Source organism: Strigops habroptila, chromosome 6, assembly GCF_004027225.2.
Source record: "Strigops habroptila isolate Jane chromosome 6, bStrHab1.2.pri, whole genome shotgun sequence".
Lineage (NCBI taxonomy): Eukaryota > Metazoa > Chordata > Aves > Psittaciformes > Psittacidae > Strigops > Strigops habroptila.
This window is the reverse complement of record NC_044282.2, coordinates 55,947,437-55,966,246: the sequence shown is the minus strand read 5'-3', so window position 1 is coordinate 55,966,246 and position 18,810 is coordinate 55,947,437. Positions and strand designations below refer to the sequence as shown.

At 39.6% G+C, this 18,810-nt stretch overlaps 1 protein-coding gene across 6 annotated transcripts in view; it reads left to right on the top strand.

Moving 5' to 3' along the window:
• The window catches only part of ITSN2 (intersectin 2), an 85,110-nt gene that overhangs the window by 52,418 nt on the left and 13,882 nt on the right, over nucleotides 1-18,810 (top strand). For 5 of the 6 annotated variants that reach the window (XM_030490308.1, XM_030490306.1, XM_030490307.1 and 2 more), the window contains 9 exons: nucleotides 1,917-2,092; nucleotides 2,432-2,576; nucleotides 3,009-3,214; nucleotides 4,037-4,101; nucleotides 5,003-5,169; nucleotides 5,311-5,356; nucleotides 5,565-5,686; nucleotides 7,340-7,436; nucleotides 9,569-9,760. In XM_030490308.1, the coding sequence (XP_030346168.1) occupies nucleotides 1,917-2,092; nucleotides 2,432-2,576; nucleotides 3,009-3,214; nucleotides 4,037-4,101; nucleotides 5,003-5,169; nucleotides 5,311-5,356; nucleotides 5,565-5,686; nucleotides 7,340-7,436; nucleotides 9,569-9,760 (1,216 nt within the window). Of the gene's footprint in view, nucleotides 1-1,916; nucleotides 2,093-2,431; nucleotides 2,577-3,008; nucleotides 3,215-4,036; nucleotides 4,102-5,002; nucleotides 5,170-5,310; nucleotides 5,357-5,564; nucleotides 5,687-7,339; nucleotides 7,437-9,568; nucleotides 9,761-14,893; nucleotides 18,609-18,810 lie in introns of those variants that run through there. The other variant, XM_030490309.1, reaches the window with a different exon arrangement.

Genomic DNA, 18,810 nt, shown 5'->3' with positions numbered 1-18,810 from the left:
TCTTTGTAGCACTTTTCTGGACTCAGCTGAATATGCTATCTATAATATTACTGCAGGACCATAAGATTGGGAATGTCTTCTAACAGAAGTTAGTTGAGATGTGTCATTTTTTACAATGAGGGTGGTAAAATATTGTCGTGGTTTGAGCCCAGCCGGTAACTCAGAACCACACAGCCGCTCGCTCACTCCCCCCCCCCCCCTTCTTCCTCCCCCCGCTCCCGGAGGGATGGGGAGGAGAATGGGAAGAATGTAACTGCCACGGGTTGAGATAAGAGCAGTCCCGCAACTAAGGTATAATACAAAACCACTACTGCTACCACCAATGATAATAACGATTAGTGAAATAACAAGGGGAGAGGATACAATTGCTCACCACCCGCCGACCGATACCCAGCCCGACCCGAGCAGTGATCTGGGCCTTCCGGGTAACTCCCCCCGGTTTATATACTGGGCATGACGTGCTGTGGTATGGAATACCCCTTTGGCTAGTTTGGGTCAGGTGTCCTGTCTCTGCTTCCTCCCGGCTTCCCCTCCTCCCTGGCAAAGCATGAGACTGAGAAAGTCCTTGGTTGGAATAAACATTACTTAGCAACAACTAAAAACATCGGTGTTATCAGCGTTGTTCCCAGGCTGAAAGTTAAAAAACACAGCACTGCACCAGCTACTAAGAAGGAGAAAAATGACTGCTATAGCTGAACCCAGGACAAATATTGGAACAGGTTGCCTAAAAAGGTGGTAGATGTGCCATCCCTGGAGACACTCAAGGCCAGGCTGGATGTGATTTTGGGCAGCTTGGTCTAGTTGAAGATGTCCCTGCTCATTATAGCAGGGTTGGGCTAGGTGACCTTTGAAAGTCCCTTCCAGTCCAAACTGTTCTGTGATTCTATGATACTGTGTAATTACATCACTTGTCAGCATACACAGTTTTGAAAGCATGTGCCTTCAGGTGGACTTGTGAAAGCTGATTTACAACCATGGTAGTACAATTAACATATATATATCTAAGTACTTATGGTTCCTCCTCATTCAGACTATAAGTGATATATGTAGGTGATGCAGGAGAATTTACAAAGCAATGTAGTAGAAAATATTAAAACTCTGAAGTTTAGCCTTCAGTTTGATGGTGTTAAATCATTTATTTGCATTTTTTTTATACCAGTGAGGCATGGAAGGGGAAAAAGAGAAGAAGGTTTTGTTTTGGCTTCCTTCTCAGATATAATTGTGTCATTTAACTACTGGTAACTTATTTTAGAAATAGGCTAACAGCTGCCGCCTCTTCCTCCTATCCACAGTCCTCAACTAAACTAACTAGGTGATAGAATTTGATGAGCTGGTAATTTTAGCTAATTTTGACTAATATGCTAATTTGTAGCATAGTGGAGGCTTCAGTATTGGTATGAATGTTTCAGGATGGTCTATACTTAATCATATAGTAAATAACAGAATTTTTGGACATGTTCTGGATGCAGTCAAATGGCAGTTAATGACATCTGTAAGCAGAACTGCAGCAGTTGTTGTCATGCACTGCTGGGCTCGTCAGCCGCTGCCTCTTGGCTATGCATTTGACAAAACAGAACACAAACCATCATCATTTCTGGTAAGCCAGAGTGGCTCCAGGTGTAGTACATGATCCCCAGTGTGCAGGTTTGAGGCCTGTTTGAAGGAATATGATGTCTTTGAGGCCTGTCTCTACCTGTCTCTAAATCATTGCAATTGTGTCATCACCCTGTTCCTTGAACAGGGCAACATCAGCTCCATTCTGGAAGGGAAGAGAATGAAAATGCTGATCCAGTATGAGTGCTGCTCATGCTGTTCAGTTCAGAGTGCTGGTAGGTGCTGACACTCTGATTAAAGGATACCCTTTTTGTTTCATGCTGCTAATTGTGTTTTCTTTGTATTTATCCTTCTGTACATAGGTTGATGAAAAAAATGTGGGAGAGCCTGGTTGGCTTTATGGGAGTTTTCAAGGACATTTTGGTTGGTTTCCATGCAATTACGTAGAAAAAATACCAGAAGGAGAAAAATCTTTATCTCCTAAGAAGGCCTTACTTCCTCCCATAGTATCTTTATCTACTACCTCAGCTGCTTCAGAGTGAGTTTTTGTTATGTTTATGTTCAAGTTGATTTTTCTAAATTTAGCTAAGACATAATGTGCTGTATAATTTCATGTGGTGATTTGGGGTTTTTTTACTGTTGTTTTGGTTTTTGGTGGGTGTTGTTTGGTTGGTTTGGTTTTGGTTTCAATATAAATGCAGAAAACTTACTGAAGAACCTACCTGAAAGTCTTAGCTTGGAAATTTTAAGTATTTGATAATCTTCTTCACAATGTTTAGAATATGTTTTATGTATGTTAAAAAAAAAGTTATTCTGCTTGAGGTACTTTTAAAATAAAAATTGTAATGTGTTCAATATGCCTGTATTCAATTTTCAGACCACTTTCACCAAGTAAATCTGCAGAAGAATCTGATTACCAAAACATCCCTTTTTCTAGCCTGAATGTTAATACAGCATGGCAACAGAAATCAGCTTTCACTCGCACTGTGTCCCCTGGATCTGTTTCACCCATTCATGGACAGGTACATTGTGTGAGAGTGGAGAACTTGCTGTATTTTAGATTCATGTTAATGAAACTGATTTAAAGAAAAAGCAATCCAAAACGCAACTTTTCTAATACAAGGTGCACTGAACAGGCTAGAGGATAAAGAAGCTAGTCTGAATGCTCCACTAGTGTGCTTTGACATAATTCCATATGTTTCCAGGGACCACTGTGCAAAAAGGCTCATACAGTATGTTTCATAACTCTAAAATAATTTTCACCTGTAATTAGACACACAAGATATTTCTAACAAATAAGAAATAGAATTGATTGTTCCTCAATTAGCAGCTTGTATACATCAAGCCATCACTTGCTTAAACTTCAATAAAGGATACATCAATGTTTGTTTTTTAACACTTGCACCAGTTTGGGGTCGTGTGGTCGATCAACATCTCCACTTGTGTCTTAACAGGGGCAGCCTGTTGAGAACCTAAAAGCACAAGCACTTTGTTCTTGGACTGCAAAAAAAGATAACCACTTGAATTTTTCAAAAAATGATATCATTACTGTCCTGGAGCAGCAGGAAAACTGGTGGTTTGGAGAGGTACATGGAGGAAGGGGTTGGTTTCCGAAATCATATGTCAAGCTTTTACCTGGGAGCGAAATCAAGAAAGAGGAGTAAGTGCAACTTTTATTTTTTGTTTTATTCAGCAGTTTACAAAACGAGGTGGTTTAGAGTGCAAAATTCTTGCAGTGCTTCAAAGTGCAGAATATAAATACCATTTCTAATTTAAGCCATGCCACTTCAAGCTTTTATTATTTCATTCTGGCAAGCCAAGTAATGCTGGGCTCACTACTGTGTAAATAGACAGTCTTGAAGGCTGAGTGCTGTGAAAAATCAGTGGTGTTTGATTATTCATCAAGTGCCAGACTTTGTTTTGGTTCATTACTGAGTCAGCTCTCTTACAGTGTAGCTGCATTCTGCCTCTGAAGGTGTCAATTTTTAAGTGACCTACAAATAGCTGTAAGTTTGTAAGGTACATCTTGCAGAGGTAGTGTATTTTTCTTTACTTGAAAAGGTGTTTATATCTATTCTAATGCTGCAGGGTAACTGTTTGGGTAATAATTCAAAGTCGAGTAACTGCTGGGATAGCTGCACCATTGTGTGTGAGTTCTTTTCATGTGTTATAATGAAAGTTCTTAGAAATTCTCTAGAATGAGAGAATTTAGACAAAATCTTAAATTTGTTCTTGTTTTGAATTAGCATAATTTGCAAATACATCTTCTCATCTTTCATCACATTTCTTTTTTTTTGTAAGTGGTGTGCCTTGGATGATATTTGTCTTAAATAGCAGTAATACCTGTCACTGATTTTCAGGGGTGTCTTTGCAATTAATTCAGAGGCAATACCAACTTTGAGATAATCAAAGTCTTATCTTAATAAAGAGATCTGTTCTTGATCAGCCTTTTAGTTACACAAACCTTTGTTTCTTTCTGCAGACCAGAAGCTATTTATGCAGCTGTAAACAAAAAGCCTAATACACAGTCTTACACAGCAGGAGAGGGTAAGACAGCATGAAATATGCTACTTAATGATACAGTCTGTTTCTACTTCATGGCATGTGAATAAGCTTAAATATGTGATGGGTTTCTGAGCAGGCCTTAATGCTTGTCCAAAAGACACAGTGCAAATGTTGATCTACTGATACGAGATTTATAAAACAGGAGCTTAAGTAAAGCTTATAACTAATTCAGGTTGAGCATAGGCCTGGGTTTTTCTTTTGTTTTTATGACTGCTCAAGCATTAATTTATTTCTGAAAACTGAAATATGTCTCATACCCATGAGTTCTTTTCCTGCTGTTCTCTACTGTGTTATGGTATACCATAGAGACATGAGAAGGGAGTTTTGGTCTCGTAAGTGTGGATCTTCCACTTTTAATCAGTAGGGAGTAGATAAATATTACTAGAGAAAAAATTGTGGGAAGCACTTTCTAAGCCTTTTAATCTGGTGTCTCTCCATGCTTCCCCAATTATATTTTAATTTCACTTGTGTTTTCATTTTTGCTATGTTAGATAGGAATGGTTTTAATCAGGTTTAGGTGTGAAATATACATGCTTGCTGTGAAACACAGAGAGAGGGTGGAATGTTTAATGCAAGAGATGAGTTTTCAAGCTGTGGTGTACAGGCCTCTGCTGATCTGCTGGATGATGACAGGGTAGTAACTCTTACTGTGCCAAATTAACACAAAGTTGTGTACCTGTAATTCAAAGTTGTAAGCATGAGGTGAGGTGTGATTACAATCAAGCAAGTAGCTAGGCTGATTCACAGACTTGTGAAGACATGATCCATATTATGAACACATTGATGAACACTGGTATCAAAGATACCTTTACTTGCATCTGATTTACTTTTATCCTCCTATCTGAAACTGTTGTCTCCTTCTTTGTATGTGCTGTTTGCACAGAGTATGTTGCGCTCTATTCATATTCAAGCTCTGAGCCTGGTGACTTGACGTTCACGGAAGGCGAGGAAATCCTAGTGACCCAGAAGGAAGGGGAATGGTGGACCGGGCGCATTGACAGCAGAACTGGAATCTTCCCCTCCAATTATGTCAGACCAAAGGATCAAGAAGTGAGTTTGAATTCTGACAGTTATGTTAAATACAGGCTCAAAATTAAAATCTCCACGTGTTTTTCTGTCCACATGCTTAAAGTTGGTGTAAACTCTGCTGGTTTTATTGCGCATTAAAAGTTGATTGTTGTGTCTTTGTAGGCTTCTAGTAATGCTGGCAAAACTGGAACAATAAATAAGAAACCCGGTAAGTGTGTGGTAACTTTTTAACATTTAAGACTGTTTCGTAAGTGACTGTGAGCATTTAGGTTCATAGCAGTGTTTTAATGGTGGGTTATGTTCTTAGTTGCAAGATATGTACCAGGGTATTTCTGTGGATCTAGCTCTTACTGTAATGAAAATGCAGTTAATATATGTTCTTATTAACAAGTGCAATTCATATATTATCTTTTCAGAAATTGCTCAGGTTACTACTGCCTATGCTGCATCAGGAACTGAACAGCTTAGTCTTGCTCCCGGACAGCTAATACTTATTCTGAAGAAAAACGCTAGCGGATGGTGGCAAGGAGAGTTGCAGGTAGTTATTGAAGGAGAAATAATTGTGACTTTGTGAATGGCAAGGAAGTGATGTTGGGTTTAATTTGAGAAAAACAACTAAGTATAGTGTTCTAAAAGCTGGCTAGAAATCTATTTTCATTTTGTATAAACCATATTTAGGGGGAAAAAAGTTTTTATTTAAACCTTGCGTTGCTGGGGGTTCTTGTTGCTTTGGGGTGGGCTTTTTGGTCACAGAAAATAGTAAAGCTGTCAATGAATGTCTGCATGAGAGGGGCAAGAGGGTTGTTGACTGTTAATAAATTGGTTAGGATTTAATTGGTAAAAAATTACATTGTAAAATTATTCTAATGAAAGAACTGGAATTCTTGGAAGTTGGAGTTGGAAGCTAGTTTATTGTGAAGGTTGATGATCCCGCTTTTCTCCTGTCCCCACCTACTGATGAATTTCTAGTCCCAAGTGTTAAGGGTACAGTTACATGACATTCTTCTTAAATCATAGTTCATATTTTGACTTTTGTAGCCCTATGAATCTTGTCCGTAATAGCCTTCATCTTTGCAACCAGTGCAAAAAGTTAAATCATGATCTTAAAATGTCTTTTTGTTACGCTTTAGCTGAATCTGCAACATTACCCTGAATTTAAACATGTTACTTCCAGTAATGAATGCTGTTTCCAATAGTGGGATTGAACATTCAGCACAATAGAATGTTCTGTCCTCTTAATACCAGTTTGTTGGCCTCTGCCAAGGTATTCTACAGCCGCACACACTCGTGTTTTGAGTAAATACTTTTGTTAACACCCATCTTCCCCCTCCAACAGTTAGAACAGGGCTGATATAATTATTCGGCATCAGTTTAAAACCAGCCTGCTTTACAGTTATGGGAGGAGAGATCACAGTGAGCAAGTTGAGAAGTTGCTGCACTGAGTTTCTGTGAATTAACAGCAGTGGAAAGCTTACTCAAAGCATGTGCAAATGCATGAATAGTTTGTATTTGAAGAAAAGTCAGCCCAGTGCTTGTTCAGGAAGAAGCCCAAAGAATAAAAAACAATTAAAAAAAATGTGGGAGAAAGGAAACCACGAACCCTGATTGTCAGTTCTTGATAGTTTGACTTTCTTTTTTTGTTGTAGTAGACCTCAGTTTGCAGTTAGGTGTTTCTAAAATCTATGCTCACTTTTACATCCAGATTTGTGTGTGTGTGTGTGTGTGTGTACTCTGAAGTACATTTATTTCTTCAGTGTGTGCAGAGATCATTTTTACCTACGGGACTAAAAATGAAAACACTGAAAAATATAAATCTTTCCCAAGTCTTACATGCTGTAGTAGGTAGGAAGTGATATCAAATACTTAGGTCAGGATTTTCAAAAGTAGCTTATGATAATTGTTACCTCTGTTCTGGATGTCTCAGCGGAGCCTCCTGGTATGATACAGAAGTGGAATGTTTGTAGAGCAAATTTGGAGCCACACAATTAAGTTGTGCACTGAAATCATTAGCTGCACTTGAAAGTTTGGGATGAACACATTTGCCAGAACATATTAAAGTGCAGCTTTATTTTGGAATCCTGACTTTTTGTCTTTTGTTGGCATAACTGTGTGACGTATTTGTTGCATTTTTTTCCAATCTATAGACTATTTAATTTCTCAGTTGTGTACTAACCATTTTAAACATTTACAGGCAAGAGGGAAAAAGAGACAGAAAGGATGGTTCCCTGCCAGCCACGTGAAATTACTGGGTCTGAGCAGTGAGAGAACCACATCTGCTGCTCCCTCAGGTAAAAAAAAAAAAAAAAATCCAACCAAAAAAAGACTTTAATTTAGAGTATTTTATGTAACTGCTTCAGTTGTTCAGCTACTAGTCTGAATTACATAACTAGCATAATACTGTATTTAATGGTCTGTGGTGGGTTGACCCTGTCTGGATGCCAGGTACCCACCAAAGCCACTCTGTCACAGCCCTCCTCAGCTGAACAGGGGAGAGAAAATACGGCAAAAGGCTCATGGGTCAAGATAAGGACAGGAAGAGACCACTCAGCATTAACATCATGGGCAAAACAGACTTGACTTGAGGGAACTAGTTTAATTTATTACCAATCAAATCAGAGTACAGTAATGAGAAATAAAACCAAATCTTAAAACACCTTCCCCTCACCCTGCCCTTCCTCTGGACTCAAAAGCGCTCCCTTAATTCTCTTACCTCCCCCCCCCCAGCAGTGCAGGGGGATGGGGAATTCACGTGTTGTTTCTGCCAATCCTTCCTCCTCACACTCCTCCCCTGCTCCAGCGTGGGGTCCCTCCCACAGGAGACAGTCCTCCGTGAACTTCTCCAGTGTGAGTCCTTCCCAAGGCTGCAGTTCTTCATGAACTGCTCCATCGTGGGTCCCCCGCAGGGTCACAAGTCCTGCAGCAAACCTGATCCAGTGTGGGCTCCTCTCTCCACAGGCCACAGGTCCTGTCAGGAGCCTGCTCCAGCATGGGCTTCCCACGGGATCACAGCCTCTTTTGGGCATCCCCCTGCTCCAGTGTGGGGTCCTCCATGGGCTGCTGGGCCACAGCCTGCCTCACCATGGTCTGCACCACAGGCTGCAGGGGAATCTCTGCTCCAGCACCTCCTCTCCTCCTTCCTCACTGACCCTGGTGTCTGCAGAGCTGGTGCTCTCGCCTGTTCTCACTCCTCTCTCCAGCTGCAGTTGCTCCTGTGCAGTAACTTTCTCCCCTTCTTAAATACATTATCCCAGAGGCGCTGCCACTGTTGCTGATGGGCTCAGCCTTGGCCAGCAGCGGGGCCATCCTGCAGCCGGCTGGCACTGACTGTCAGACATGGGGAGAGCTTCCAGCAGCTTCTCACAGAAGCCACTCCTGTAGCCCCTCTGCTACCAAAACCTTGCCATCCAAACCCAGTACATGGCTGTATCTGATTGTAGTGTAACTGTGGAAGGTAAAGTCCTAGTTAGAACCTGGGTCTTTTGACAGACTTGACCATTCAGCTCTTATCTCTGTCCAGGAAAGGTAAAATCTCACAACTTCTTAATCAAAACAATTCATAAGGTCCCTCCCTAGCATGTACTATTCTCTACATGCCTTACAACAGAAACTCGTGTCATACAAAGGTGTTTATATCCAGAAATCTATGAGGATGGGCAGTCCATCTTCTGTGGCAAGAGCTTTTTAGTTTTGCAGAGTGCACTGAAGAGCCATACTCTTCTCATTTGGAAACTCCATGTTCAAAAATCTTACAGAAAACTAACAATCATTGACAAACACCTTGGTATTACATCTACTGCTCCTTCTAGGGAAGGAGACTAAGCAGCAAATTTTCACTAGATTTTTCCATTTGAATGGCCAGGTACAAATGAGATTATTTCACAGAACATGAGCTTTTTTGGTTCTGCATGCTTAAATTGTGCTGTTCTCCACAGCTATGAATTGCTTATACAACAGCTTCCTGGGTATTACTGGACAAAACTTCTCTTCAACTAAACTAGCAGCTCACAATTAGCTAATGCACATTCTTTTTCCTTTGCCATATTTTCTCACAAGTATCAGCTGTAAGATAATCAAACTCACTTTCTTTTCCAAGACAGTAAAAGAGATAGAAGCATGCCTGCTTATATTTTATAGTGTTTAGAAGTGGATTCAGGTAGATGCTCTACTAACTGAATCCATTTGCTATGTAAGTGCATAGATACATAAAGTAGAACTAAAGATTACTGCCTGGCCCAATTGAAAAAAAAAAAAAAAGAAAAGGGAAGATAGTTCCACATCAAGATCAGATCATGTGTCGCTTTTCTGATGTAACAGTGTATATAAAATAGTTGTTTCTTTACCATGGTTATGTAAAACACTGAAAAAAACCCAGTCTTGATATTTGTGTAACTGTTCTGGTATTTTGTTTTTTTCTTCATAGTGTGTCAAGTGATAGCGATGTATGATTACATGGCAAACAATGAAGATGAGCTCAGTTTCTCCAAAGGGCAGCTTATCAATGTACTGAACAAAGATGATGCTGACTGGTGGCAAGGAGAAATCAGCGGTGTGACAGGTCTCTTCCCCTCAAACTATGTGAAGATGACCACGGATTGTGATCCAAGTCAGCAGTGTAAGCAACTTTTATTTTTTATTATTTTGTTACTTTATTTCAAAGGTGCATTGTTATTCTTCTTTGTTTGGAATTTGGAGTTCCAGGCATCAGCTGAATTTATTGGTGCTTTAAATACTGTTTCTTTAAATAACTTTAGTGTAGTACTAAGTACTTCAAATATTTTTCTATTTAACATACAACCAACCATCACGTTACCAACCAGCCAGGGGGTGATAGTAAGAGTGCTCAGGTGAGCCAAAAATGCCGAATTTGATAAATGTTCCCCTTCCAGTAAAGATGCTGTTGTTTGATAACTGACAGAGACTGGGAATCGATGCAGACATACTGTGTTCCACTACAGAACTTGCTCAGGTTTTATAAAACAAGAAAAAGTGTCTGCTGTAGTCATCTTTAACTTATAGTGAAACAATCAGTTAAGTAAAAATAACCATAGAAAGGATAGGAAAAAGATTCTAGCATTAGCAAGTGATCTATCCTGTGGTAAATACGTGTGTCCTGACTCCCAGCAATCCAGCTCTCATCCAATCTGAGAAACAAGATACACATGCAAACATAGGTTAAGCTGAAAATTATCAGCAGCAGGCTGAGAACCGAACACTAGAATACACACCTGCCTGACACTCAATTTTCTCTGCCTTTTTTGCACGTAAACACAGTAAAGGCTTCTGGTGACCCACACACGCACACCCCATTTTTCTTTTTCCCTCTCTCCCACCATTATTACTCCCTCAGCTTTTCATCCTGAGGCACTGTGATTAAACCAACTTTTATATCAACCCATGCCACCAGTGGGTTTGGGAATATATCTTGATGCTCCTTTGACATAACATCCTTGTCCCTTCACTTGCTGTGTTTTCCCTAGGCATCATTTGTATTTTTCTCAGTATAAAGACACACATCCAGAGGTCTGGTTGAGTTTCGCTCTTAATAGTCTATAGGTAGTGTGTAGGACCAGTTTATACTTAAGATTTGATCAACATAGTTGTTACAGAAGAACTCACAAACACTGCGATTGAAGGTACCACTTGGATTGGAAAGTTAAAAATATTTAACCTGGGTGGCTTGTTATGGTACCTGGGTAGAATACACCATTCGTGAGGTTTTAGCTACATTACATCTGTGCCTGTATTTCTGATAACACATTGATTTTTTCTTGTATTTTTTTTTTTAATGCCTCTGGCCAGTGTGGCCGTGATATCAAAAACTTCTGCAGTTAGATTGAACTCAACATTCTTTTGATTAGGCCTATCTAAATCATTAAAATGATCCTTTGAAAGTCTTGTTGTTTACAAAATCTTGGTTTTGAGTAAATAGTGTAGGCTAAATCCAGATGGGCTCTAAAATTAAGATTCTGGCTGAGTATTAAAACTTTCTGAATTTTCAAAAACTATAGAGATACTAGCTTATCACACCAGCTCTGTTACCATATAGAGTTATGTGGCTGAAAGTGCTAAGTGTGAGGAGATTACATACACCGCTCATTTCAACAAAAGCAGTGCTGAGACCGAGTTGTAATTGGAAACCTTTGATATGATGGTTAAGTTTTTGTCATTATTTGCTGATTTGTCATTAGGCTTCTTCTCAGATTTCAGAGTTGTGGAGTAAAAATATTTCCACCCAAATCAAACTGTGGCTGTGTGAACAGAACTTTCCTTTGAAAGTATATTGACAAAGGTCAGGCAGTGGCAGTCGGATGGGCTCATGTGCACCAGGTCGTCCATACTTGGTTGTTAAACTTTTGTCTAAGAAGTAGTCTGTTTGCTATGAAGCAAATCTACTGGTGCTTAATTAACAAACCCCTCCTATTGGTGAATGAAGAATATGTTGAATTTCATACTTTTTAAATTCTCTGATTATTTCAAATGAGCTGACTTGTGTATCAGTTTTGTGCTGGGATTTGCCACTCTCTTGTGGTATTAAAACATACACATTTGGAAACTTCAGGGAAAGTCTTGCTTTAAGTCCAGAGCCTGCTCAAAACCTGCATGGCTTGTTACCTCAAGCACAGAGTTGTGCAAATATTGTTACACAGATTTCACCTGGGCTGCTTTCATATGATGCAAAGTGTGAGCCAGTAAGTTGTGTTAGCAGTAAGCTAGCGCTGTACCGCTCTTCCATAACCAGAGAGATATTTAAGTATGTACTGACTGAACTTTCAAACTTCCTTGGATTTCCTTAAAATACTTTCTGCTCACTCTTAAATATAGTGCAGCTACTATCACTAGTATTATTGAGAAATCACTAAGCAATTGTCCCATAGAAATGTTGATGTGGCCCTCTAGAGACCAGCTTAGACATATGACAACATAATTTTAAAAATGCATTGTTGTATTTTAAAGAATTGTTAATCTGAGTATTGTAATGTTTGTTGAAGAACAGCAGTTTCTTCCACTGTCTTTCTAGATGGACAAATGTAAATGGTATTTGAAAGGGAGCAGGCAGATCTGGTTTACTCAAATAGGTTTGCAGCTTAGGAAAAAATCGGCTTTTGCTTCAAATTTAAACTCTTGTTACATGGACCATCTTTATATCCAGTGTCTTACCTGAGACTTACTAGTTATAGCTGTAATGGCAAACTTCTCTACCAAAGAGGGAACTTAGGTCAGTAAGGCGTTTCTTCTCTTGGGTTGCTGAAATAGCTCTGGATGGAATAAACTGTGCTAACAAGATCACCTTTCCTGTTGGTACAGCTGCACATCCTGGCCTAGGGCCTCCGCAGGGAAAAAGAAATAGAATCAGTTAAGGGTGTCTTAGGTTTGTCAACAGGTCTCTTACATACAATTGTGTCCTAGTGATTACAGAACACGGAATACTTGAGAGTGATGCTCTCAGTGACCGTGGTGATGGTTAGACTTAGTTACGTTTTAATGACATTTTAATAGCCCTTATTCTAATGTTTGCGTGGAAGTAATCATAAAGAATCAGTAAGATACACAGGAGGTTTCAAAATATAAATAGGAATAGATTTAAAGTAAAGGAATGTGCATCATCTCATAATCTCTGTTCTTTGTTGAGTGCTTGCTCAAGCCATTCAGAGGCAAATCTTTCATGTATTGCCAGTACCTGTCTAGGACATGTCTACCAGGTTTTCTCCCCGTTGTACCCAGGGGCTGTGTAAGGCAGGTAGGTGTTGTGCATCTACCATTTCCAGTTCTACCCAGTGGCCTGGTCTGGAGAGAATTTTTCTGTTTCAGCCAGTCTGTCTGCCTTAAGCAGTTGCTCTTAGAAACTTGCTCCCTCCTTGTTTCTTGGCTTTTTTGGCGAGATGGCTTTTTTCCAATTTTTCATCTTATCCATGTGGCCAGTCTGAGCCTTGTCCTTGCAGTTTCCTTAGCTGAGATTTTCTCCTCTCAGGTACCTAGGATGGAGGCAAGACAGATGCTCCAGCTACATACTTGGTTGCTGGATGTCTTTCAGTGTTAGAGATCAGTTCACTTCTCAGAGATGTTATTGCTGAGAGCTGGACAACCCAGCCAGGTGGACACAGCTATGCTCAGTGTGCGGAGGCTTCTAATTCATCTTATCTGCGGTACCTATCTCCCTTTGCGAGACTGGTCTTTCATAGAGATGAATGTTGTACCAGTTCTTTCTGCTCTAATGTATGTATAGTTATTGTTTCTGTTCATTCTTTTTTTCTTAGCCCAGCATTGCTGCAGTTCCTAAGGCATCTAAGTTACCCCTTCAGGTGCTCAGATGTGAGCTCCTGGTAGTCCCCATAGCCTGATAAGCACCTTCTTCCCCCATTTAAACCTGCCTGCTGTGCCTTCTGCCAGTGCAGTTGCAAAAGTTAGGCTGAGAACAGATGTTCTCTTCATAGACTGTTCTTCACATGTGTATGATGATGGTGTGAATTTCCTTGGGTATAAACTTGATGTTCGTAGTAATACCACTAGATCTACATATCTTTTTCCTCCCCAAACCTTACTTGTAGATGTGACACATTAGAGACATGAGACAAATCCTGTCCTTTCAACATCAAGGATCTGTGTTTCCAGAAGTTTATTTCCATGCACAAAAGATCATTAGAATTCCTGTCCACCACTGTCTCATGAATGAAGCTGTCCAATTTTCAAGGGTGTTGATAGTGAAAAAACAGCTTCTGAACAGGCCTGCTTGTGGCAGGTGCATTTGTGTGTGTATATGTGGACAACACATTCTGAAGTTCCCTAGTTATTGCCAAGTAACTTCTCTTTATGATGATGGAGTAAGAGTTTGTGGTATCCATGGCTTTGAGGTGTCGCATGTTGCCAGTCCACATTCTTTTTTTCACACGTGAAGATAATTAATTTGTTCTAAGATTTTACTCAACAGCTCCAAATTTAACCCCTTTTACCAAGGATCAAATACAGAATCAATCCCTTAGTTCATAGTGAACATAGTCATTTCATATTTCTAAGACTACTTGGCAGTTTTAGAATGTCAGTCAGGCTTGATAAAGATTTCAGGTGGAAATCCTGGGGTCTGGAATAGTCTCTGGATTGCCCATGAAGTATGCACAGCTGCAGCCCACGTCACACATCTGCCTTTAACTTGACTTTGCAGTGCCTCTTCCAGAGCGTGTAGACCTTGGTTTCTGATGGGTATATTGAGTGATGTGGTACATCCTACTTCATGGACACATATTACAAGGTTTTAATTCCTTTCAGGCTTTGAACAGAGTCAAACAGGTTAATTTTTATGTGCCAATATGAGTAAATTCCAGTGTGGCTTTTCTTTACAAGTTCAGTTTGTATCTGATTTTCTAATGTCTTGTTACAAGTTTCTCAGGAGAAATCCTGGCTTTGCTGAAATCTCAGGGAATTTTGCTGTTGCCTTTAAAAAAAACTCTAGGGTTTGACCTTGCTTTGAGTCTAAATAACGGAAGTCTTCCTGGGGAAGAAAGTCTATTCAGGTCAATGAGCTATGAGTGTTTTTCAGAGTCAGTGATGGCTGGTCACAGGTACTGTGTGTGTTTATAAATATGAAATGCAAGAGTAGAAGCTCATGATGTGTGTTTTCAGAAAGTTGAATGTTTGTCATTCCTTTCTGACCTTTTTGGTGTTGTTCTGTCTTTGTCCGTAGAACTCATATGTTTCACTCTTCAAATTTATGTTCATTTTATCCTTCATTTTTTTTTTTTGTTTTTTTTAGGACCCAATGTTGTCTTCCAGTGTGAAAGCACCTCAGAGACCCACTATCCAAGTTTGACTGTAGCGTGGAGGCAGGGTGGCCAGCCCTGCTCACATTTCTCTGACACAATCCTTTTGCTTCGTTTGAACGTTAGATCCAGTCAAGAAATTAGGTTTTTGTGGGTTTTCTTATAATCTACAGTTTCAGTTGATTTGTAAAAGCAGAAAGGATAGTGGGTCTTTGTGTGGCTTTCACTGCTGTTCATTCTTGTTTCCTTTAGTATTTTTCTTTGGTATTGATAATCGTAGACCATTAGCATGCATATCAAGTTATCGTTTGTATGGTGGGATTGCAGACACACAAAGACCCACTATTTGCACAGTTTGTTTGAGCTGTTTTGAACGGGCAGTTGCGTTCTTTCAATGTTGTAATGTACATACTTTGTAGAATTAAAATGTTTACTGATTACTGTTCTAATGGACTTGATTTAATCTCTTGCATATTGAGCTTTTAAAATTGGCAGCCGACAAGGCTCATCCAGAAAACAAACCCTACCTGTCTCTGCTGCTGATAGTCACTGTGATTACAAACATGCTACAAGATCTAAGATTTAGATCTGGTGTGGTCCATCCAGCCTTTTAATACCCTTTTTAACTGCGGAAAGTACAATTAAGCATACAGTGGAGGATATTTTAATCTTCCTTCACAGTAGTACTATAGCAGGAATTCAGGTTGTTTTGGCTCTGTATGTCCTATCCCTAAACAACCTTCTTCCTTTAAATACCTTCCTTTAAATACTTTATTCCAATAATTCATATTTGCTTTCAGTTTTAGGAAACCACAAACATGTACTAGTTACTGCAGTAAGTACTTACGCTCTGTGCTACTAGACCCTTTCCCTGCCCTTTTTCTTCATTAAATAGTTAATGGTACTGGATAGTTTTATCTGGCTATGGTCTGCAGTGACTTAAATACTATCTGAAAGCTGCTGCTGCTGCTCTTTCTGTTAAATAAATCAGCAGCCTGATACATAGGTAATCTCGGTAAAGAGGTATTGCCAGAAAAGAAACACTAACAGACACCTGGAGCTGAAGGCAGAGCATTTGGGTTTAGAATGGAACTACACTCCTCAGCTCAAAAGGGGTCCTTAAAGGTACAGTTGCGGCACATCAGCAGTGTGGTGCAGTGAGGGTGCCTGTGTTCTAGCAGTCTGGGGGGAAGGAGGGACGGACCAGGACTTCAGAACTATAACCCTGATACCCCTTTAAATAAAAGGATTAATTTAATAGCAGACTACTTGTCTGTTTAAGTAGTTCTGTGCTCCTGTAACAACAGCAGAGAGCTAGTAGACATGGTATTTAATTTAGTTGGTTTCCTGAACTTGGTTATGAAACAGCAAAGGTCACTTATGCAATCAGAAATGTTTACAAAACACTGCTTGTTTACTATATACATACATACATATATATATGTATATATATGAATGAATGTTGTGCAGGTACTATCAGGAAAAGGTTAGTCCAATTGCAGAGATTTAAAAGCCTTTCTCCAAAATTTCTATGTTATGTATTTAATATATTTGATCAAATAATGTATATGAGCCCTTTAGTTCAGAGATATATCCTTTGTGCAATACAGACTACAGCAATGTGCCTACATAAAGCTACAAATGGATTTTTATTCTGGATGTATTTTGTCTAAACCAGTATTTTGTTATAGATTGAAATCATGTTATTGTAGGCAAATTATGTGCTAGGTACTTCCTCGAGTGTTCTAGCTGACTTGATTTCCGTATGAAACCTCATTTTAAGTATTTCTACTAAAATATGCTCATCACCCTGAATTGCCTTCTCTGAATTTCCGACTTTGAAAGCCAGTTTAGTACAGGCTGAAGTATGTTGTGCTACACCAGTGGCATCGAGCAGTCACAGTAGTTTAATAATTAGATGATCTTACAAATTATCCCATTTCTAAAAGGTTAACCTGTGGGATTTGAGCCAAACTGATTTCCCAATGCTCAGTCACAGTTCTCCTTAAATACCAAATTGCTACTAATGTCTGAAAAATTAAAACCACCTTCACATCCTATGTAGGATGTTCTAGGAAATAGTTATGTGGCATTTTCCAAAACCGGCTGGCATTCTACCCATTTTTTAACTAACTGATACAATTGAATTTTAGGGTAGTATTAGGTGAAATGTCACACAAGTAGCCTTGTTACTGGGTACATAGATGTGAGCATCGATAATTACTGGAACAGCTGCCCCTCAGTTTGAACTGATGAGTATTGAAATGAAGGATTTTGGGCTTTCACTGTTGCCTTTTCATGTGTCAGTATTTACCAGAGTACGCTCTAAATTCTCTAACTGTAATCATAAAGATAACAGTAATAATACACCTTAATAATGCTGATTGAAAGAGGTATAGCCCCTGCCTTCAGTATTTATCTCTACTGCAGATGTCTGCCTAACACAGCTCAAGCACCGTCACCCAAGAGTTCTGCTCTCCCATTGCACACTGGTGCAGAAAGAATTGAACGCATACATCAGATCATGCTGAGGGTGTATTTAGGGCAAGATTATTTCAAAACAATGTCCTGTGTCAATGAAGAGGTGTCGCTGATAGAAGCTGCACTTAAATCAGACCTTTTTCTTTAAAAAAAAAAAGTCTGATTTAGAAATGGTACTTTTTCTCTGGTTGTGTGCAATCCACTCTCTTGGTGATAAAAGTCCATAAAATGAGTTCAGCTGTCATCCCAGCTAGTGTCATAAAACTGGTGTTGAAGCGTTCATCCTATATTTGGGTGAGAAAGGTTGGCTTTGGAACTAAGGACGAGGTGGAAAATAGAGGTTTTTTTGAACTGATGGTCCCCAGTCAAGAGCTGAGAGTCTAAATGTTGCTCAGAGCTAACAGTTAAAACTGAAGCCAACCAGGAGAGCAAAATACGATGTTGCCTACAGTGTAATACTGCTTAATATTGTTTCCTGTGGGCCAGCGGAGAACAGGGGCCATGTTGTAACTGGGAGTAAGAATGTAAACGATGCCGTAAATGCACAAAACCAGCTACTAAACACTTCCTAATTTTGTAACTGTCTAGTTTGCATAACGGACTAATGACGTACAAAAGCTTTTTACAAAAGCTTAGTTCACAAAGCTGAGCACCTGATCCAGCAGCTGGATCCGTGCAGGACAGTTGTGCCACCACTCAGACCCAGTTGCAGGGCTGGGGTGTGCGAGTAGTCAGTGATCGTGAAGGGCTGTGAAAGCACTCAAAGCGCTGTCACAATGTCAGTGTTAATAATGTTACAGTTGGGAGCGCAGAAGGCATAAAGCTCTGTTGGAAAAGTTATATGCTAATAACTGAATATTTATGCCATCCCGATGCTTTGTCAGATCATATCCCTGTGTGATTTTCTTGAGTCGGGTTGACAACACCTGTAAATATGTCTGCTCATAGGAATGCCGACAAACCGTGGCCTGTAGTGCTGTTGGGAGCTGCTACAGGGTCATGTTACTTTAGTGTAATGAACTAATAAAACTGCTACGTAATGGTGTGTGCTGCCTTAAAATCTCTTCTCGCTGTTCTTTTCAAGCTAGAGTATTGCTGTTTGGGGTGGTTGTTACAACATGCAAACGCAGGCTGTGCTTCGCATGAGGCAATTGTTCATCTTTGTTTTTAAACAAAGTTGTGGAATACCTATGCAAATGTGTTTTATTAAAGGGACACATAAAAGTTTGTCTGTTGTGGTTTTTTGGTCCATCTCGGGAGGATTTTTTTTCCCATCTGAGTAGCTTGGTACAAGCATTCATTACCTGGTGCAGTGACGGAGTGACTTGATTTTGCTTTTTACTTCTTTTAAATTGAATCATAAATGTCTTCAGAGAGAATAAACTGCATTTACTGATTAGGGGAGATTGGATGAAAGTTTTTATTATTT